At 45.8% G+C, this 23,560-nt stretch overlaps 1 protein-coding gene and 1 pseudogene across 1 annotated transcript in view; both read right to left on the bottom strand.

Moving 5' to 3' along the window:
* Window positions 1-7,416: 7,416 nt before the first annotated feature.
* LOC115316505 lies at window positions 7,417-8,155 on the bottom strand (annotated as a pseudogene).
* Window positions 8,156-18,066: 9,911 nt separating this feature from the next.
* LOC8038546 (stAR-related lipid transfer protein 7, mitochondrial) overlaps window positions 18,067-23,560 on the bottom strand; it is a 42,419-nt gene continuing 36,925 nt past the window's right edge. The window contains exon 6 of the mRNA XM_040205973.2: window positions 18,067-22,509. Within this exon, the coding sequence (XP_040061907.1) occupies window positions 22,306-22,509 (204 nt within the window). The 3' untranslated portion in view covers window positions 18,067-22,305. The remainder of the gene's footprint in view (window positions 22,510-23,560) is intronic.

Here is a 23,560-nt window from a genome sequence, read left to right as displayed (position 1 = left end):
AAGCTACGTGCTTGTTAGAACAATTCATCGCTTACTTTTTACACCAGGCACCACTGTGTAGATGAAAAACTTGTCTTTATTCTGCTTTGGTCCGAAGCCCATACATTTCACTGTCATCTCAACCACGAATGGAGGTCTGTGACGTCATTTTTGTTGCGTGTGCTCGCGCACACCGGCGGCTGCTGGCTCGTGGAGAGAACGTGCGCCACTTATTATGGACACTAAATTCCTTGGTTCAGTATCCCTTTAAAGCCTCAGGATAACGGTCACGTGTCTAGGGATCAAAATTGTACAACATGGCGGCAGCCAAGTGGGGGTCACTTTTCCTGGTGACCGGGGTACCAGTTTATCGCTTTAAGCCCCTCTACCTCGTTGCACCCAGTGTATCGCTGGTGATGCATATCTCCCAAGTTTTCGCGTCTTTGTAGTTCGAGTATTGCCCACGAGCGAATCCACGGCGTATTTCAAATGGCGGAGCACAGCGGCAGCGGGATGGCGATTAGAACGCGGACTTTCTACGGCCGTTCTTCAAACAACAAAAGTAGAAACATCGTATGTTTCTTTTTTGTGTGTGTGTGTGTGTGTGTGTGTGTGTGTGTGTGTGTGTGTGTGTGTGTGTGTGTGTGTGTGTGTGTGTGTGTGTGTGTGCTTTGTAAACTAGGGCGGTTCCTGCATCCTTTGTACCACTTTTATCAGCGTTAGTATCCAGGTAGCGAGGGGAAAATAATATTTATTGCATATCACAAGTGCTACTCTGGGAATTCCATAAAGTCTCCGACGTTCGTATCAGATATGCTACGAATCATATTTTGGCGCCACTATATAAACTGTGACTTTTTTTTTTTTTTTTTTTGCAACCCAGTCATCACGAGACATTCTCAGCTCCACGACATCAGGCGACGAGAGGGACTTTGAGGATTTAAGTGACGGTGGTGGCACTGAACATGTTTTAGACGCTAGATGTCTCCCCCCTGATCCTGCCGAGTCTTTTGAAGATGGCTCTTCCGAGGATTAAATGGACGGTAACAGCGGCTCACACTGCGACATAGGCTCCATTGACAGAGGCCATTGGAGAAGGAACCTGCTGGATTGCCATTCCAACGTTCAGCAAAGCTTTTACCATGCCAGTGACGGTAGCACCCGCTCTGACCTACACTCTAAGAAAAAAATTGAAGAAAAAGGTAGCAACGGTGCGTTTTCCTCCCTTCTACTGACGCGCCCCCAAGCGGACGGCAAACGGGAGAAAGCTCCCGCCCTCGCGCTTCATCTTCTTTCGGTTTCGTTTCCGAGCACATCGCACACGTTGTTTACTAAGTGTTGTTGAGTTGATTGAGCTTCAGCGGCAGCGAAGGCCTCCTGTGATTCCGTCTCCCAGTTCAAACGTGCAGAACATTTCGGTTGCATTGACGTTTTTACCACTAATTTCATCAAACGAACAAACGAAGCCGCTAGAACCAGCGAAGTTCTGGAGCAGTGACAGCAGCGGCAGTGCTACGTACACTGGGCTAAGATGACCGTCTCCGGTTTGCGGAACCCACGCGGAGCTAGGGATGTCACGAACTTTGTCGAACGGGACTTTTAGGTCGAACTTCGGGGTTCGACGAACCTTCGGAATTTTAACCAGGTTCGACCGTTCGACTTTGTGGACAGTGTGGCCAGACCTTGATTCAGGCATGTCTAGGTTTGGAAACAAAAATTTGTACGCAAAGGGTTATTTTAATTTTATGAACAGTTCCGGTTAACAGAAACAAATTCTAATCACTAATGAAGTTAATAACTTAAATTTTTTTGTACTGTTAACTGAAATCACGAATCAGTGCTGCCCTTAGCCATCCCCATTCAATCCGAGGCCAGTCTGTTGCGCATGCACATAGCAGTCGAACCAGAGCCGAATCTTTGTCGAACTTTGCACAAGAAGTTAAAAAAAGTCGAACCTGGTTGAACTCGAACCTCGTCCGGTTCGCAACATCCCTACGCGGAACCACAAGGACCGCCCGGAACGGTGTGTCGTCGTTGGCGACGTTATGATAATCGTGGAAACTGCGTCCAAGACAGGCAGGTTTTGCTGCAGTGGGTGCCTGGGTGCCTTCTGTACTGAATTTGGTTGTTTTCTGACGCCGAGTGCCAACCGGCAATCAATGTGGTTCTGTATTTCTGCGTGTCAGCAACATAGCAGCAACATCGCGATGGCAGTGTTGTGCGTTGTGAACAGCTATGTAGAAGACCGGAATTATCGCCGATGTGACCATATGTTCGCGTATCAGTGGTGTAACAACAAGATGAGATTAAGTAAACTGTCGGGCATTGATACCGCCGGTCGGGCCGTGATCAGTGGGGGCGGGGTGTCGCAAGTTGACATTCCGATTTACATAAAAGAGTTAAAGACCGCTTGAGGGATTACGGTGCAGTCTATCGACCTGCGGATAGTCATGTTGGAACGCTGGTGTGAACCGTAGCTCCTATCGTACAGTAGCCATTGTGACCGTGCTCTGCGATGTCCTGTTCAGACATGTACTATACGTACCCTAGCAAAAAAAAAAACAGTTTAAACTGTATCATGGAACAGGAAAATCTAACTGGATTTTTTGCTGGAAACCTGAAATCCAGTGTGCAGACCATTGTCTGCAAACTGGATTATGGAACAGGAAAATCTAACTGGATTTCTTGCTGGTAACCTGAAATCCAGTGTGCAGACCATTGTCTGCAAACTGGATTTCAAGTTTCCAGCAAGAAATCCAGTTAGATTTTCCTGTTCTATAATCCAGTTTAAACTTTTTTTTTTTCGCTAGGGAACGCGTTACAAGTAATGAGTTACTTCTACCTAGTTACTTTTTTCGGTAACGAGTAACGCATTTAGTTACTTTTCTAGAAAAGGAACGGGTAACGTACTTAGTTACTTGTAAGGCCAAGTACCGAGTAACGGTATCTCGTTACTTTTGAGGATTAACATGTACAACACCTTTCACAGCCTCGTATTAATTCTACCTTTAGTATGCGTCTATTGCGATAAAGGCAGAAGGGCAACCCGAAAAACAACTAAACAGTTGACAGTATACAGCAACGTATATCGCTGAACACATCAGTCGAGCAGTTCGACTGACGTGTCCAGCGATAAACGGTGCTGCACTGAACTCTACAGCTGGGAATGTCCTTCACCCAGCGAACACAATAAGGTTCGTTGGTTGAACCTTCTAGAACCGGGTACGGACCGAATGTAAACCCGGAGGTTGCCAACGCGGGAATGCACATAACCCACTACCCGCTGTCCTCAATGAAGGCGTAGTCCCCAAAGATTCACCAGCTCTTGCTGAAGCACAACCCTGCCGTTCCTTCGTGCGTCGGTAAAACGACTCTTCAGCATCGCCGGAGATGTATTTTCGAGGAAGCGGGGAAACAACTGATGACAACTTCGAGAGGCAGCTACTGCTTAAGTGCAACGACTACTAAAAAAAAAAAAAAAAATAAACCATGAAACAAAGACAGTTGTATTTTTTCATCAAAGTAACGTGAAAAGTAACTCCTTACTTTAGAGGTAATGTGAGCGTTCCTTTTGAGAATCGGTAACGAGTAACGTACTTAGTTATATTTTGAGCGAGTAACGAGTAACGGTATTTAGTTACTTTTGGAGCTAACGTGTACATGTCTGGTCCTGTTGTATCGACCCCGAGAGCGATTGCGCTCTGTGGAAAGGACTGACCAGTTTGGAAATATGACGGAAAGTACGTATACTTACATTTCAGAGTTTTAGCACTAAAGGGGCCCTGAAACTACTTTAATTACAAAATCAAAGAAAAAATAACCTCTTTCATGACGTCCTTGGTCCACTTTTCGGAAATAAATACAATTCGTGGAAAGCTCGTGTTACGCTTTTATTTTCTGCTCCTCTCGCCCCGCACAATACACATATCGTCCTCGTTTAACCTTATTGAACTCGATTTGTTCGATTCAGGGTGGCCATAATTAGATGAAGGCCACGGAGGAACTTTGCTACCCTACTCTCCGGACGAAAGTTTCTCCGTTTCTAAAGAAACATGGGTTACAAGAGGGTTCCTCCCTCACTCTAAAAAAAAAAAAAAAAAAAAAGAGGTGTAGAAGGGTGTATTGTTACACGTTTTGTCCCATATAATACACCCCAAAACTTCATTTCGACGTACAGCGCCCTACAGTCGAACAGACGGCCCGAAATTTCACGAGGGGCTTGATAATAACGGTGCGATATAACCTTTTTAAATAGCTAAAGTACGTATCAAAGACCACATTAAGAAAACACCGAGTTTTTACAGTAGAGCCAAGAAAACCCCGATTATTTTTTTTTCTTGTAGTCAGTAAAACGTGCATTAGCTATTTTAATAACTTGTTCCACACGGCTATCAAGCCCTTCATAAAATTTGGGGCCGTCTGTTCGACTACAGGGCGCAAACATGCGCAGGTTTCGGTACAGTGGCTGTAGTTTCGCTTTCGTCTTTCTTTTCGCTAAGGATGACTTTAAAGTAAGCGACGCGGCTGTGGCTCGAGCGAGACATGAAAAAAAAAAAAAAAAAAAAAGGAGGAAAGAGGGGGACGCGCGAGGGCCGGTGAAGAACGTCGGTCGGCCAACGATTCGATCTGTACTGTAAATAGACGTTTCTTTTTATTTTTTTTTACTTGATGGAGTCCTGTCAGTCATTTTTATGACCACCAACACCCGCAGACCATCGACGTTCTCAGTCATCGGGTCCCTGACGCAATCGTAAGAAAAGAACCGACCTTCACTTACATGCAGACGAGTTTTCGCCCACACTGAATGAAGGAGCAGAACTAAAGCCATCCTGAAGTAAAACACTGCTAATTAGAGTAAAGGAATATAATGGGGAGCTGGGCTAGTTGGTGAAAGTCAAACATAATGTAAATGCAATAGCCCAAAACAAGGAAGACTAAGGAGAGGAACGAACAACACGATAACAACACAGAAAGCTGTAAAAATATGCTGAATTTACATAAAAGAAAAAAGAAAAAAAAAGGTGCGGACGCAAAAACTGCAAATAAAGTGCGGACGTACCGTTATATATATATATATATATATATATATATATATATATATATCAGGGTGTCGAACCGGAACCGAACCGAACCGGAACCGAACCGGAATTTTTTCCGGAACTGAACCCGAACCGTTATATTGTTATCGCGATGAACCCGAACCGGAACTGAACCGGAAAAAAAATAACGGTTACCGGCTCATGTCAAAACGGTTCGGCCACGCGCTGTTGACAATGAATGTGCTATCAATGCCATTTCTTTTTTAAGTGCCGTCAAGTGACACACACCTCGCTTACATATTGTTCTTCTCCACTCAGTCTTAGGAATATAAACGCTGCATCCATGAATCTTGACAAACGCTGCATCCATGAATCTTGACATAGGAACCAGTATTGCGCTGGTCGCGGCTTGCACGGAAGAAAGAAAATTGGAAGGCTGTGCAAAAAAAAAAAAAAAATCGCGTCACGGGATTTCATTTTCCTACAATCTCGTAAATCCTAAATGCTGCTGTGTGCTCATTTCATAACACGTTTCTAGAACGCGCAAGTTCTTGAAGCTTGCTTCCATCGGAATGAGAAAAGAAAAGGCTGTGGAGTTTGATAATAATGCATCCAGTTTCGTATAGGCACTTAGAAGCTAACACATTTGTGAGACAGCGAACTCTTCTATTTTAATATTTATCCTATTACGTCCTTCTGGCGTTGCGTTCGGTGAAGTGTTTTTCATATTCCGTGTTTAATGAAAACTTCTTTAAGGGTCTAATTTGAGTTACCGAAGGCTAGTTGAAATAAAGAAAGCTGTATTTTCTCCCCACTGTTCCTTCAATTGCTTACACGCCGAGGTGGCGGGATAGTTAGCGAGTTCTACTTGTAAGTGGGTTTGTAAGGAGGTCGCGGATTTTACAGCTACTGCGTCGGACCCAATTAGATGAAGTCCGAATGCGTAAACGTCTGTGAGGTAACCTTTGAGTGAACATAAAGAAACCATTCCTAGTAGAAATCCCTGAGCCTTAAACTACGATGTATCCCGTTTCGTATGTGCTGATTTCAGATGTTTTATTTGTAATTTATTTTGATGTTGCAATTTGTCGTTTATAATTTCCGAACCGGTTCGCGGATCGAATTAATCGAACCGGAACTGAACCGGAACAAAATAAATTTACCTGAACCTGAACCGTAACCGAACCCGTATTTTTTTCGGTTCGACACACTGATATATATATATGAAAAATATTCAGATGAATAAACAGTACTTCATCGAATGAATCAATGTTGTACGAAATCGCTGATAGCCAAAATAAACGACGGACTGGGCCTCCCAATGTCCGGTCGGGTGTGCTTATATTATATCATATTATAATATATTATATTATATTTGTTATACGAGCCGCGGGCTACTTGGCATTTTACACTTCTCTTTATGGCTCTGGATTTTTTCTTCTTCGCCCACCCGTTTGACAGAGTTTCAGACCAAATTCCTCTTTTACCCAATTGACTTCCCCTTCTTCTGCGTGTTTGGTCGACTTTGCGCAGTGCCCATCGCTCCACCTTCAACCGCTACCCGACAGCACATGGGCAGATGCCTCGGTTTTGGAGTACTTGTAGGGGACTGTGCGCAGGTAGTCATAGCCCCTCTGCCGAGGCCAATATATCTCTGGGAAGGGCTCGCCGTGTTCTGGTGAGCGTGCATTGACGTGAAGGGGATTCTTCTACACACGGACAACACAGCTTTGGTTCTAGCGCTGTATCGCGGCCATGGACGAGCTTTGCCTTGGGCTATTGCCAGTGCCGTCTCTCTTCTTTTTCTTAATAAAGATATGTCAATAAAATGGGTACCGTCGGTTACAAGCCCCGCCGACCTGCCGTTGCGCGCTTGACACGCGATGGCAAGCCGGCGGGCCATGCATCGAGTCCACGCACTCTCGGCGCGAGACATCTTTGCCTTCTCGTGCTGGGCGAAAGAAACGTCCAAGGGGTTTCCCGAAGTTTTTCAATAAGTCTGAATAAATTAATAAATGAAGAAAAATTACATTGACAATAGCCCAAGGCAAAGCTCGTCCATGGCCGCGGCGCAGCGCGAGAGCCAAAGCTCTGTTGTCTGTGTGTAGATGAGTCCCTTTCTCGGACAATACACGCGCATTACAGCACGGCGAGTCCTTCCCGGACGTATATTAGCCTCGGCAGAGGGGCGATGATTGCCTGCGGACAGTTCCCAACATCTACGACGTAACCGACTCCGGTGCCATGTGCTCATGCGCTGTTGGGTAGCGATGGGAAGGGGAGCGGTTGGCAGTGCGGCTTAGTCGGCCAAACACGCAGAAGAAAGGGAAGCCAGTTAAATGAAAGAGGAATTAAGTCTGAAACTTTGTCAAACAGGGGACGAAGAAGAAAAAAACCCAGAGCCATAGAGAGAAAAGTAAAATACCAAGTAGCCCGCCGCCTCCTGGAGCGCCTTGAGGGGAAGCGGGCGCTCCAGCAAGCGAAGGTCACGAGGAATGGTTCGGAGCCGTTCTGGTGAAATGGCGTCATCGACTGTGTCGAACCTGAACCCAATAAAAACCCGTGCGTCACGTGGTCTCTGTTCGTGTCGCTTAGGTTGAAGCGAAATCCCGACCGCAGCAAGTCCTCCACGAAAAGGCGCACCGTAGACGCCAACTTGTCTGGGTCGGGATGGGCGCACAAGAAGTTGTCTAAGTGAGACCAAGCCCAGAGTCCACGCGAGCGCATTTTCCTGGCAATGGCTGTTGCCAAGAGCTGCATGTAAAACGGAGCCGGGCGTATCACGAAGGGCATACGGCAAAAAAAAAAAAGTAACGGCGGCCTACTCTAAATGTGGTCAGGTTACGGGAGGAGGGATGAAGCGTGATATGGTAAAAGGCCTCGGCAAGGTCGACCTTCACCATATACGCTTGGGGCGGGAGTGGGTTTACTTTGATGACCTGGAGTAGCGCAGTAAGGCAGAACTGAGGTGCCTGGAGGTAAGGAGTAAGTGCTGCGCAGTCTAAAACAAAGCGGGACTCGGTGGCTGACTTGGATACGTGGAAGACGTGGTGGAGGTACGGACCACGTCAGGAGCGTTTGATAATACCACCAGCAAGAAGCCTTCGTGCTTCACGGGCTGCCCGTGAAAACGACATGCCTCACTAAACAGTGCTTAGTCGGCTTGTGGTGCCTGGTGGGTCGGGAGGACTGGCGGCGGAGGTCCCGTCGCTTTCCATTTGTAAGCAGTGCTACCCTGGTCCGACTCGGAGTCTTCGACGCCGCTTTGTTTGTCTGAAGTGTTCCTTTGTGTTGGTGTGGTTTTACTCCTCGCCATTGTGAAGTCGAAGGAGTCGTCATCGGCGTGGGGCTCGATGACAATGTCGCTCCTGCTGAGCCAATCCAGGATTCGCTCGGCTCCGGTGGCCGTCGAGTCCGGATCCAATGGGTCGTTTTCTTCGGTCCAAGATCAAGCACGGGCAAGGTTGGCCGAGACGCTAGCCTACCAAATGCATGGGCGAGAACGTCCTAGACCGAGAAAACGTCCAAAAGCGTCGAGGAGACGACCGTGCCGTCGATAACGGCACGTTCTCGAAGACCCAGGGTAGCTGCTGGACTTACTCAGCATTAGAGGGCCTCTTGGACTTGGTGCCTGGATGGTAGCTGGTGTTCGCGGGAGCACGAGACGTGCGGCGTCCGCGTCGAGGCTGGTTGGGTAACTGGTCGGGGAGCTTTCCTAAAACCTCGGACTCGAGCCTGGATGTCTGGGATAGGATAGTTGCCCTCCAGTTCCCTCTCGCGACGACGTGGAAGAGTTCCAGTTTATCGAAAATGAGGTACTGGTGTTCGGGGAGCATGGCATACCGCAGTAAAATCGATAAGGGTGGAAATGCTGGATCTCGTGGACATATCTCGTGGACAAACTTCTGGTGTTCTGGGCGAGGTCGCGCAGAAAGTCGTAGGCCTGACGGACCCTCGCTCCGGGAGTGGGCGGTGGGGGCTCCGCCAGGGGTAGTCGGATCGCGTCGGTGGCTCTGGTAGAAATAATTCCCGTAGACGCCATACCTCCGGCGGAAGCAGGGCGAGGTCTCCGGCGGTGCTGGATGCGACCTCTTGGCGCGTCTTTGGATGTTCGAGACACTGCTGACGTTCGAAAAGATTGCGTTCAGAGTTCTGCGACAGGGACTGCTGAGACTGCTGGCCGTGTGGGGCGAGACCGGCCTTTGCATCGACGATTGGAACTAGGGCAGCTCCCAAAGGTGAGGCAAAGAAGGCAGAAATGGCATCCCCTGTCTGTTGGACAAGCGCGGCTCCGTCATCGGTGGCCAAAAGCGTTGGCGCGTTTGAAGACGATGCATCCTTCTCCATGGCTTCTTCTCTTGTCATGCTGAGATGCATGGCAATGCCGGCGGCTGCCACTCGGTTCGAAAAAGGGTCTCGGCAGGATAAGAAAAAGAAAAAAAAAAAAAACTCGGAAAACCTTCGGACGTTTCCTCGTTTCTTTTGCCGCTCTCAGCCCGAGCCTGAGCCCAAGCCCGAGCCCTCCCCCCCCCCCCCCCCCCACACACACACACACACGCACGCACGCACGCACGCACGCACGCACGCACGCACGCACGCACGCACGCACGCACGCACGCACGCACACGCACGCACGCACGCACGCACACCCACGCACGCACACGCACGCACGCACGCACACGCGCACGCGGTCACGGGAACCGCATCTTTTCACACTGCACTGCCTTCCGGAAGGCGTCCCACTCGATGACCCGAGTTGAGCTTATCTGCCCGGCTCTGCTGCCTGTCGCGAGCGGCAACCAGATGGGTAATGGTCGGATCCCATAAGGTCCGGTTCGCACCGCAAGTCGATCACCAGGCTCGAGTCCACCCAGGTCTGGTCCAGGATAGTGCCCCTCTGGCCATGTTCCTAAATTTACTCGATCTTACTCCAGGGTAAGGGTTTTGTACCCTGGCGTTCCGAAACCTACCCGCGTCCAGCGCTTTTCAATCTGTGTTGTCACGTGACACGACCCGCCGGAATAACTCGGATCCATTTGGGTAAGATTTGGAACACAGCCCCTGACTCTCGTGTAGCCCGTGGCGCGTCGGGTAGGTGAGGTCGTTTGTCAAAGTCGGGTGCGCCATCTCTGCTGCCTCTTGGAGCCGTTCGCCGTGGAGTACCCCCGTTCAGGTGGTGCACGTTGAAATCCCCTGCCAGGAGCCGTTGACGCCCGAAGACGAAACAGTCTTTGTTTTTCTTGTTTTTTTTTTTTTATTATTCTAGATTAAGTTGTTTTTTTCTTTTTTTTTTTGTGCTTATAACAAAACTTCAACACTTAAAGTGAACATCCACAACGGGGAACACTACTCCCCCTTTGGCATATGGCCCCAACGGCATGTCTTCTTACTCGAATATGAGAGTACTTCATTTGCCCTCAGTCCGATTTATTACATAGATGTTTAGACAGAGAGAAGCTAAAATGGTATCTGATGTCTCCGCTGTATAGATGGGCAATTTAACCACTGCAGGGCGAATGGAAACTTTTTTGGAGTGAGGAAAAACTCTATACGGGTGATTCGTGGCACAGTGGAATACAAGCAACATACTTTAAATACCTCGAAAAGCCTTTAACAATGCTTTGAAGTAACAAAGCACAAAACCACGCCAACAAAATGAGACACGGGAGGTGAGGAATGTACAAGGACAAGTATCCGATTTTACAGCATTTGAGTGGTCTTTAAAAGGACCGTTTTGTGTTTTGGGGTTGTATACGCTTTGACGGACCCGCTAACACCTGTTTTTTGATTGGTCAATAAAATATTATTATTATTATTATTATTATATCTTGTACGTTGTTATGAGATACGTGAAATAAAAAATTATTATTATTAGTAGTAGTAGTAGTAGTAGTAGTAGTAGTAGTAGTAGTAATAGTAATAGTAGTAGTAGTAGTAGTAGTAGTAGTAGTAGTAGTAGTAGTATGAAACCAGTTTATCTATTCTTAGCTTAATTCACATTATTAGTACTCTTCTGACTTTCGAGTTACTTCTGACTCCATGGACATTAATTCAGCCTAATAGACCCTTCTCAAAGGTCAGAGTCACCTTGTGGCAGTTCCAAAAGCTCCAATATTGCCGCTCTAATGGCGGTGATAGCAGACCATGGTCGACTAAATCAAGCACACTCGATTTCGTGAATGGAAGGTGACGTAAAAGGATCAACATATTTTCCCCTTTCTGCTCTAAGCTTTCGAAGACGTTATCCTTTTCTGGTGTGGAGAAGCGCTGTGTGTAGCCAAACCCGACGCATTAGAGCGTCGGGTTTGGCTCTGCACAGGGTGGGTAGACTTTAAAGTCACTGGACCCTATGGACTGTTCCATTAGGGTCATAGCAGAGAGGGTAAAAAGAGAAAAAAATGCCCTCCCCCTGTCGCCCGCATATCGTCTGCTCCGCCGAGTGGGCAGTACTTAGCATCCGGCTGGCGTACGAACTCTGTTTAAAATCGCGTCATTTTGGGAATTTCAAGCGCAGATGCGCAGATTTTGGTATGCCAATTATCGTGTATTACTATGCTAGATAAAAAAGACTAACAGAGTCTAATTGCGCTGTTATCTGCGTGCAAAAAAAACAAATAGGGAAAACTGTGTCAGACTGGCCGGTCTCTCCGGCGAAAAGTGAATCCGGTGGCTGTACCTTTTTTACTATACAAAGTTCGTAGTCGTACTGGTGTAGGCCTTTAGCGACCATGAGTGGATGTCTGAAATAATGAATAAAAATGTGCTCTCCTGCCGCAATACACGTAGTAGTTGAGGGTAGTACTGCCGGCTGACTCAACTGCTATTTAAGTAACGGAAAAAAAGATATGTCAGTTGATCATTTACCGAAGTAGAACAACAGAGAGCTCTAGGCTGATCTTGGAGTAGCCATAACTATTCTAAGAACGTGAACCACTTCACAACGGCAGCCACGAGCGAGAGTTCGATGTTCCGTACAGCCCGCCGATACAGCCCAAAGATGGAGAACGGCAACCTCCCGGTTTGTCGTCTGCTAGCGGAGTCGGGCGCGTGCCCTCTCTCTCGTTTTACCCCGCCGAACCCGCTGAATTTCCCGGATGTATGGAGAGGGCGCTGCTGTCGAACAAAATGGAGAGCGCTAAATGGAATGGTCTATGACCATTCCATTTAGCGCTCTCTGGGCGGCACCATTTTGTTCGACAGCAGCGCCCTCTCCATACATCCGGGAAATTCAGCGGGTTCGGCGAGGTAAAACGAGAGAGAGGGCACGCGCCCGACTCCGCTAGCAGACGACAAACCGGGAGGTTGCCGTTCTCCATCTTTGGGCTGTATCGGCGGGTTCTACCGAACATCGAACTTTCGCTCGTGGCTGCCGTTGTGAAGCGGTTTTCGTTTTTAGAATAGTTGTGGCAACTCCGAAAATCAGCCTATAGCTCTCTGTTGTTCTATTTTGCTAAATGATCAACTAGCATATATTTTTTCCGTTACTTAAAGGAGCGATGCAACAATTTTTGTACTGTGCACAAATACCGCTTAAATCGGATCCCTAACGTTAATGACCTATGAAACACGCGTTCGTTTTTCACCCCACGCAATAGAAGTCCCAGAAAAAAATTTAAGAAAAACGAGCGGCGTTCACCCCCTCAACTCGCAGCCAGAACAAGCGGCCACGTGATCTGGAGCCGATTATATGCCGCCACTGTTGATCATAGCCACGCGCAGGGGTTGGCAAAGCGCAGGACACGCGCTGAGTTCCAGACATTGTTATGGCTCGGCTGTTGTCGTCGTTGCAGCGATTGGACACGGGTCACAACCCGAATGCTTCTCGAGCTAGCAATTGTCACGAGCCCAAGTCGAGTGCCCACGCAATGCTCGGGTCCAATCTATGAACCGCACTCAAATATCGTCACTTGGGTGTACTGCGATCCCCGAGTTACGTCATCAAATTTTGCAAAGGAGAGATTGAATGAAAATGATCGCTTTTGTCCTTGAAATTACACCACAACAGAGGAGTTTCTTGGTCAATGGTGTTGCGTGTGAGTATCCTTGAGTCCGAGGTGTGCCAGTAAGCTAGTGTAGAGAGAAAAACATTCCAATTGAATATCGTTGCACAGCTCCTTTAAATAGCAGTTGAGTCAGCCGGGAGTACTACCCTCAACTACTGCGCGTATTGCGGCAGGAGAGCACGTTTTATTTATTATTTCAGACTTCTACTCATGGTCGCTAAAAGCCTACACCAGTACGAACTTTTGTATAGTAAAAAAGGTACAACAACCGGATTTTCTTTTCGCCAAAGAGACCGGCCAATCTGACACAGTTTTCCCTATTTTTGTTTTTTATTTGCACGCAGGTAACAGCGAAATTGGACCCTGTGAGCCTTTTTATCTAGCATAATATTGCACGACAACTGGCATACCAAAATCTGCGCATCTGCGCATGAAAGTTCCAAAAATGACGCGATTTTAAACAGAGTTTGCACGCCAGCCGGACGCTAGCTACAGCCCACTCGGCGGAGCGGACGACCTACGGGGTGAGAGGGGGAGTGCATTTTTTTCTCTTTTACCCTCTTTGATATGACCCTAATGGAACGGTCTATAGGAAAGCAGCGCCATTGCCTTCCCTACCTCCTAGCCGGACACAAACAGGTACTAACATACAGACGACCAAAATTTCGCAAGGCGATTGGCTAATCTGTCTACGTTGCCATGAAAATCGCCAACTCGGTCCATTCAAATCTTCGAAGCTTCCAGTACTGCAAACGTTCCTCGCCAATATAAGCGTCTTTGGCACTCTTTATGCAATCAACTTATCAGTCATGGCCATCTCCACGGATCTTTTACAATTACATTGTTCTTCTTGCGTATTTCAAAACAGTAAACTTATTTTTCAGTGCCTCCAAGCACCGACACAGCATGTGGTGGTCAAAAGTCAAATTGGACGTTTTAGTGATTTATACAGCGTAAGGTTGGTCTGCCAGTAGGGGCGACACTGGTTTACACTGTAGATGAGCAATTTTGCCAGTGCAGTACAACTGCTAACCTGGGGTCTTTAACGTGCACCACGCAGTAGTGATACACGACCGCACGCCGGTACGATGCTCATCCAGATCGAAACGGGCAAGGGTGGGACTCGCCCGTTTCGATCTGGATGAGCATGTGGTGGTGATACAAAGATGTACGCATAGCGACACTGCTCGCGCGAACGCGACATCGGCGCATTTTCGCATTTTACTTGTAAATAGTATTAGCGAGCACGAAATATTTTCGCTGACATTATAGAACTAAATTAGCTCTTTCCGTAGCAATAATAACTTGGATGGCATCCCTTGGTTTCAAAGAGAAAAACAGGAAAAACCGGCGATCGCTTGTTCGCGCTAACAGTGTCGCGCTCAGTATACGGTTGTTTCGCCGATGTGTTGATAGCAAAATCTGGGTATACAAGAAACGTCTCCATAAAGCTACCCGTCACCAGTGAATTTAGATCGGCTCACCAAGACCGGAGGGGTCAAAGAGAAATTGCTAATTTCACGGACCAAAATGGCGAGCATACGGGGAGCTTGGCGCTATACTTTCCCAGGATCAGGGTCTACTGTCATTATTGACTATTGATTACTTTGAGCTAATTTTAATCCAACTGATTTATTATGAGCCCAACAGACACGATGATTACACTTTTGATTACTCTGAGTTACTATTGACCCAACGGACATTCGGCATAATTGGCATCTTGGTTATTTCGAGTTTTATGCCACCAATTGATCTGCTATGGTCTGAAACTCATTCGGGTGGAAGGGCCAGATAGCCGACGCCCAAAAATTCGAGGGCCAACTAGGGGGGGGGGGGGGGGGGGGGGTATTTTGTTATTTTGGTAGAAAGGAATAAACAAACAAGCAGCAGTTGTGTGTCTGAGCGTTGCAAAGCAGCTGACTATTCCTGCGACACCCTAGTAATTGTGTAGGGGCCTTGTGCTTTCTGCTTTTTGTAAGCTCACCGTTTTGCCATATTAGTTTATTTATTTATTTTGGATATAGGATTACTTTGAACCGACCCTGATGTTATAAAATTTAAAACACCAACGCACTGGCAGTTTTCAATAGAACGAAGCAAGCACACATCCCTTGCCCTGCCGCACACTGGCTCAACAGGCATTTTGCTTCCGGACGACTTATTATAAAAGAAAAAAAAAAACGCCTGTATTTTAAAGGTATTTTCTTACGGCCAGAAGCCCAATCTCATAGTTTTATCCTTAACAGTTGTTCCTGCTGAGCGAGAATTCGTGCAGCCGAGGTGCCTTTCTGAACAAAGAGCTCGCACTGGTAGCCTAGTAGCGGTATTGCTGTTACAATTGATTTTCATAAAAAATAAAAAAATAAAAAACTGAGAAGCAAGTATTTAGACGAAGAAATACTCAACCCCTCCTCGCACTGAAAAAAAAAAAAAAAGAGAGAAAGTAATAGTGCAAAATGCATGAACAGGTTATACGAGCAGAGCTCCTTCTGAGCGTAAATGAATCGACGATATACAACTTTATGCTCGAGGCATGGGAACGGGGGCTCGCAGCCGCGGGATATTTGCGGGCCGCGTCCGTGGGAGTCGCGGGCCGCCTGTTTGAGAGTCCTGCGTTATGGGCTCAAATCGCATTACGAAAGTACGTTGTGTCAAAAGTTTCTCGAAGTAATCAAGAGTAATAATAATGTGAATTGAGCTCATAATCGATCAATTGGTGGTATAAGACGAAATATTCAAGTCACTCAAGTGTCAATTAGGCCTAATTAAGGTCCAATAAATCAATAGTAACTCAAAGTAATCGTGTCAATTAGAATAATTGGTTGAATATTAGCTTAAAGAAATTAATAGTCGTATCACATTGTCATTTAGGCAGAATTAAAGTGTATTGGCTCTAAAGTAACTCGAAGAAATCAAGAGTAACAATAATGTGAATTGAGCTTTAAAGGGGTTATGACACGCCAAAAATAAAATTTGCGATAACAATACTGCTAGGACCCATTGTATGTTCCTATAATCCTGCTACATTTGTTTTGAAAATGTCCTTTGGAGGGGCGGATCCGGGCGGAGCTGGAGGCTGGCTACGTAGCCAGCCTCCAGCGCGGTGTCTCCTTGCACGCACTCACAGACTTGGCTCTCTTGGCGTCCGGAGCTTCAGCTTCCTCGTTTACCTTCCGCGTTTCGAGCATGCGGTCCGTGACGATTACGTCTACGGCATCGCTCGCCTTGTTAAAGTGTTCTACATTGATCGCAGCAGCGATGAGAGTGATTACTATCAACAGATGTGGGAAGCTGTTCATTTTGACTGCGACCAGCTGGCGACCAACACCAGCGACGGCGAGTTACGGACGAACTCGCCGTGGTGACCGTCGTCCGGGAATATCTTGCAGGCGCATGCAGGATGGAAGGTCAACGGGCCGGGGGCGAGACCGAGAATAGCGTTTGGGTTGCCGAGTTGCGTGAGCGGTTTTGATCGTACTGCGGCGAGGAGTGCTTGGGCGATCATAGGGGCGCCTAGAATGAGAGAGAGCGTTCATGGTCACGGGGTTTCTGGACACCATGGTGTGACAAACTTGGGCGGTGTTGCCAGGTCGCCAGACGAAAATGATAAATATTCGTAAACTAAATATTGCAGTTACCAGAGCTCTAAAAATCGCATAACCTGGTGTATATACTGAGTAGCCCATGAGCATCCCATTTCAAAAATAATCTATTTAATTTTCGTGTCATAACCCGTTTAAAGGTCTATATCTGTTCAAAGGAGCTGTATCACATCGAACATACCAATATCTTGTTAAAAAAAGTCTCGAAAAGGAATTTTAAAACGAGTTAAACGATTAGCAAAGAGCACCTGGTGGATGTCGCTAACGCCTCGTTTGTAATGCTCGTCTAGGAACCATGACAGCTAGTGACGGAGGTTGTCTCGTCTCCGGCCACGACGAGAGAAGGGGGGAAGGAGAAACTCCCCTCTTCCCGAGAATCCCTTTTGTGTGTCGCAGAAGTCGCTACTGTCCCCCTAAAGATTATAGAAGATTAACCCGTCACTCAAAATTCGTACAAAAGCAGCCGCTTCGGTGGCTGGAACGACTAGGCCATCCTCTCGACGTCAGCCTCGCCCTAGCTTTGCTCGTCCTGAGACGACCCACGTCACGATTACTTTGGATGTCACGTGATCTTCGCTGAGCCTTCTCCGAGCGCTTGCCAGAGTGGGCCATTTATAACGAAAAATACAGCCACCAGGCTCAAAATACAAGCGTGTGATGGTCATTTACGGATATTGTGGATCATATTCAACCTATTTTTGAACACGACGGAAATATTTCAAATTTCGTTGAAGCATCCCTTTAAAGAGATACTACAACGAAATTTCTGCGCTTATTTCTTGGCCTATACATGTTCAAGGGAGCAGCATCACATCGGACACACCAATATCTTGTTGAAAAAGGCATGAAAAGGAATTTTAAAACAAATTAAGCGATTAATAAAGGGCACCTAGTGGACGTCGCTAAAGCCTCCTTTGTAATGCCAGTCTAGGAACCTTGGCAGGTTGTGACGATGCTGTCTCGCCTAGAACTATACATGTTTTGAACCTGACGTTATTCTGCCAGCTCTCCAGTCACGAGAGAACAGGGGAAGGTGAAACTCCCCTCTCACCCGTACTCTCGTTTGTGTGTCCCAGAGGTCGCTATTGTCCCTTTACAAGATTTTATAAGATCAACCCGTCACTCAAAATTCGTGGCCCGATCGCTGGCGTGCTTCGGCCGCTTCGGTGGCTGGAACGCCGACATCCTCTCGACATCAGCCTCGCCGCAGCTTTGTTCGTCCCGAGACAATCTACGTTACGATTGTCAGAGTGGGCCGTCTATAACGAAAAACACAGCCATCAGGCTGAAAATACAAACGTGCGATTGTTATTTACGGATAGTGTGGATCATATTCAGCCTATTTCTGAACACGACGGGTGTATTCCAAATTTTGTTTGTGGCTTGAGCACTATAGTTTGATGCTGATCAACTTGTAGCAGGATTGGAAGCAGACAGACCCTCTTTTGCAGAAAACAAACCCATTGTTTATTTCTTGTTGAAGTGTTTTATAATTTCAATACACGTCAGTGGGAAAATTTGATAACCTTATACTAGTTGCTCAATGCTTTTATGACAAATACTCAAAATTGACTTCAACCGACATATATACCTTCCAGGAGCCATACAGTAAATAAGGACATCATGGATATGGTCATGCAGTTTTAAAAGCGTGAAAAGAGTAGCAAGCTGCAACCCCAAGGTGAGACCATACTCAACATATCACAAAACAATTTTTTGCCCTGCAAAAAGCCACATAATTTTCTTGCTAACTAAAGAGTAAACATTTCTAAAAATAAAATGGGAATAATTAGCTGTATATACTTTTTAACCATACACATCATGTATGCCAAGTTCAGGGAACAAAATATATTTTTACTACACTGAACTGCCCAAAAAGAAAAGTGAAATAATTTATTTAGAAAACTTTATCAAGTCGATGCTCTTTCACAATTCGCTGACAGGGTATACTAAGAAACGCCAGTTTTGACTACCGAAAATGCCAAAATGTATGCTCTAAATGAGCACCTTCTATGACAAAGGTGGTTAAAAAAAAAATAAAATAAACTGGCGATAGCTTATTAACCAGCCTCTGCTGCGTCGCGTGATGACAGCGCAGCAGAGGTTGGTTGCACTATTTCCCCATGGGGTGCGGTGCCGCCGGGGCCAAGATGCGCTCTGATAGCAAACCGAAACTCAAAAACCTGTCGAATTTGTGCAGTTTTTCAAAAAGCCGTAAAATGCTTCGCGTGCCTTCTATCGTTCTGCCATTTGTTGATTTTGTGTTTTTTGAAGATGCTGAGCAATTTTCTAATTGAAACCATGCCCTTAAACACAATATTAAAAAGTTAATTACGCAAAAATAATTAACAACCTAATTATCTCGGACTTTAATAACTTTCCTAAATAGGCCCCTGGCCCAGGACCAAAACGACAAATGTCTTTTTTTTGTTGCGACGCAGTTTTCGCAATATGGAATTAGTCCACCTTTCGTGAAACACCCTGTAAATATAATCGAAAATATGATGTTGATTGAACTGTACTTGATCGAATGAATCAATGTCTTACGAAACTCCCGAAAGCCAAAATATACGGTGGAGCCAGGATCCTGGCTCCGCCGTATATTTTGGCTTCATGGGGTTTCGTAAGACACTGATTCATTCAATCAAGTATGGTTCAATCATCATCATATTTTTGATTATTTCCTCTTCGGAGACCGCCGTAAGACGATAAAAAATGCCCGTATATATATATATACTGTATATAGATTTATACACCGTATTTACTCGAGTAATAGCCGCACTATTTATGAACGAGGTCCTTGCGTTTACTTTCCCACAGAACACATATACAACCAATCATTGCGTTGCGCATAAATAACATAGCGAATAACCAGATCGAGAACACAATTCTCCATACAAATTCGATCTTTAAAGATGGTATCTTGGCACGAAGATGTTATCTCTGTCCTGTAAACAGCTGGAATCATGCTGTCGAACGCGGTGATTGGCAATCTGCGTGCTCCGCGGGAAAGTGAACACTCGGGCTTTCTTCATAAACAGTGCGGCTATTACTCAACTAAATACGGTATATAAAAAAGACATCTTAAAGTGTAATGAGAATTTGCAAAAACAAGACCATATCCGTTTTTTTGTTCGAGCCTTACGACAGAAATTTTACATGCGGGTAAATGCTACTAACATGGTACTGGCTGGAAGAATGAGCTTTAAGCCAGCATAGCAAATCAATTGTCACAGAATAGCACAGATTCAAAGGAAAAACAGGTCAGTGTTAATTTTTTTTTTCTTTTTTTTTACGGAGAGTCTTTGTGACATGTCAGTGGAACACATACTGCATCACAAACTTGATGTCATGGTTAGACTCCACCCTTGAAACTTTCACACTGTAATCCAACTCCAAGGATTTGAGCAATAGTAGAATGCACAAGAAAGAAAACATTCCACTGTCCCCACATGCTTCAAAGTTAAATGGAACAATACACTAAGGCATTAATGAACCATCTCAGGCAACAAACTGCCATTTAAACAGCAACAAAATAAAACACCCTCCCAAGAAAGGACTCCACAGTTCCAAGTTACAGCAAGTCTGATACAGCCTCCTTTAAAGCTGTGACTCCCAACATTCCAATCGCACTTCCACATGGCAACTATCTGTTGGCCCATGCTTACATGTCGTAAATGAAAGCATGTGCCCATATCAGCACAAGAACCCTAAATTTAACTGTTGGCTACAGCATATGAAGTATGCAGAAATCTGGCACAGGCACTGGCACAGGCCCATGCTCGATTGTGACACCTTTCTCTTTCAATTTGGGGTGAGAGTTCACTGGTATCTTAGAATACATGTGTATAAATTCCAATAAAGATCTAAGGGTGAGGCTGCTTTTTTTCAAAGTGATTAGAGATTGTTGGCTTCACTGCTTGTGCTCTTTGCGACCTTGCACAGATTTAGAACAAAACTCAAATTTGTTAAAATTTTGCCGGCAAAAAGATATGGTGGGATGCAGACATCAAATGGCGCTAATAGTCCTTCAGGTAAGCTTTGTTTCTCAGTCACATCTTTTTTTAAAATGCTGATCTGACACACAGTGCTCAAGGGAACTAGGACAGTTTTAGGAAAGGCAATAGATTTTGACAGCCGTGATGCACGGCACCGCCTCACTTGCCAAACAGCAGACCCCGCGTTATCTTTCAGCTGAATGAGAAAGCAAATGACAAGCACAGCTCCAAGAACTAGCCAATACTGCTAGTTGACAACCACAACTATCGGAGAAGATTTGTGCCCACTAAGACAAGCTTATTGCTTGGCTGGTGGTGAGCAGAATTAATAAAAAATGGCCGAGAACTATGTACTTCGTATAGTAATTGCTCAGGTCCTTTCGGTCCGAGCAGAAGTATGGGCGGCCCCTCGACCACAACTGGAATCAGAATAAATGACTAAACAAGATTGGCAAAATAAAGACACTTTTAAATAATCAGCAAGAGCCTGTATCATAACCTGGCCGCTTACATCCGAAAACTACACTAACTATACTGTCCCTTAAAGCCTATCTAACTCACAAACAGAAAACATTATTTGGCTCTGATGAAGAAAGGACGTGGATGACAATGAGGTACTACTATGTCAGAGACAAAATGTCGTACACTGTGCTTTAGACTTGTCTCTCAATCCTCTTCAACTCATAGCCTACGGTATTACCAAAGGCTGCTCCTTGTCTACTCCCGGTGTCGCATCAATGAACTCTTACCATGCGTGAAAAACAATGCCACAGCAATGTAACGAGCAAAACACGCAGTTTTGAGAACAATTGCGAAGCCATAAAATCCATCAACATAGCAACTGTTCAGAACCTCAAAAGCAAAATGAGGCTTCCCCTCTTTCCTTTGACTAGCAACTGCTCCAGTTTCTCCAGGATACCGTGTCACCTTGTCAGGTAAGTTCCAAAACTCCAGTGTTTGTCTCAACTTGCTATGAATGCAGCAATAACCACAAAACCATCAGGCATGCCCAGTGGAAGAAAAAAATAAAGGAAGGGTTATTAGACTGCCACAGCATCTCACCACTCTCAATAGAATGTGGAATTTGAATCATTTTGGCAAGAGATCTGGCTCCCGGACTACATTCGAAGTGACCAGAACAGGACTACCAGAAAGCTCCGTTAGCAAACAATTACTGCAAACTGGACAGAAGCGACAAAATACCCGGCAGCAATTGTCGTGATAAAGCACAGTGCAAACATACAAAACTATCTGTCCCACCTAGCCATCACACACAAAAAAACTGACCCCCGATAGCATTGTGCCATACAATTCCTATTTCCTTGAACCTACATTTACCATTCAGTACTGCAGACATTCCTAGAGTATTCAGCAAAGCCTTCACACTGCTGCTGCCAAACATAAACCTTAGAAACTTTAATTCCACATTCTATAAACTCTGTAAACATGCACGCAGATCATCAAACGAGAGTTTCATGCCATGGCAATCAATTGGCCACAAGTATTTTGGTAATCACCCACCAAAAAAAACACTACAGATGTGTTTTCACCAGGGGGTCATCTTCAGATGCTTTGCAATGGGCGTCCATGAAACTAACCAGGGCACCTTGCCCAAGAGAGTGCCCAAAAGGTGAAAGTTAGTGGACAGAGAGGGAGCAAATGAGTGAGATAGGCCAACACTAACTCAAGCGTAAGCACACTGGACTCCAGATCCCTGGGGAAGATTGGACACTGGAGCCTTGGTGTTTTTCACGTGCAAGTCCTTGGCAGCACCGTGCAACTTTTCAAGGAAGTCTGGTACTCCGGACGCAGCCATCCAACTGTAGATGGGGCCCGGGAACGAAGAGCGCGGATCGTCGTAGTATGACAGCAGGAAGTCGAAACCATCCTGAAACAAAACGGTTACATTGAAGGGGCACTGAAGTCATTTTTGAAAAAGGTCATTTTTGATCTTATATTGTTTAAAAGGTGTTAATTCCCGCATATACCAAGCCCTATATTACAAAACCGCCTATTCATCTCAGGGCAAGAGAAAAACATGTGGATTCTTGTTTCTCGCGGACGACATTGTGTGGACCAATCAAAGCCCTACAATACGCGCAGATTCCGAATGATTTTACAGGGGTGGAACTCATGAAATGTGCTTGGGAGCAGCCATGGGAGCAGCTGAAACAGCTGTTTTGGAGCAGGTAGGGAGCAGCTAAAACTGCATTCTGGAGCAGGCTAGGAGCAGCTCAGATCAGTTTTCATTGCACTTCAGCTTGTGTTTTGGACAAGCACGGGAGCGATTTCAGTTGTGCTTAGCAGCACATATGAACATGAGTGGTTAGGGGCCTAGGCAGATGGGATAACAGTGTAACAGATGCGAAAACTCTAAACTTTTTAAGCCTTAATGAGATCCGAATATCAAGTTTCACATGTTTCTGAAGATAGTGTCCTTGATATTTTCTGAGTGGCTTTTAGGTGCTAAAAATGCAAACCAGCACTGCTTGTCACACAACCCACATGTGCTCGACATAGTAATTATATGTGCGAACAATGTGACGTGCGTAAGCAATGCACAGGTAGTTACGCGGAGGAACAGGGCAACAAATTTCGAGTTTATCCTATTGTGCAACTCAACATCGCAACAAATTTTGAGTTTATCCTATTGTGCAACTCAATATCGAAGCAGCAGACTACGATTAACTGAGTTATCGTATTCAAAACGATAAGCAGGAGCAAGGTTGAAGTATCCCGAGCAGATCTAGCACTCGCGTGAGAGCTGCTGGCCGGCAAGGTTTCGGATCGGACGCGTTTCGGTTCTATCAAATCACGATTTATCTTGCAGGAATGCTCTTCCAACTTTTAACAATAAAGTACTAAAAGAAATCTTTTGCTCATTTGTTTTCAACTGGCCGACGTCCAGATCCCGGGCCACAGAGCCTCGGGCAATCTGA

This window comes from Ixodes scapularis, unplaced genomic scaffold (genome assembly GCF_016920785.2).
Source record: "Ixodes scapularis isolate PalLabHiFi unplaced genomic scaffold, ASM1692078v2 PGA_scaffold9__187_contigs__length_104089568, whole genome shotgun sequence".
NCBI classification, from domain to species: domain Eukaryota; kingdom Metazoa; phylum Arthropoda; class Arachnida; order Ixodida; family Ixodidae; genus Ixodes; species Ixodes scapularis.
Note: the sequence above shows the minus strand (reverse complement) of the source record. Positions and strands in the feature narration are given on the sequence as shown.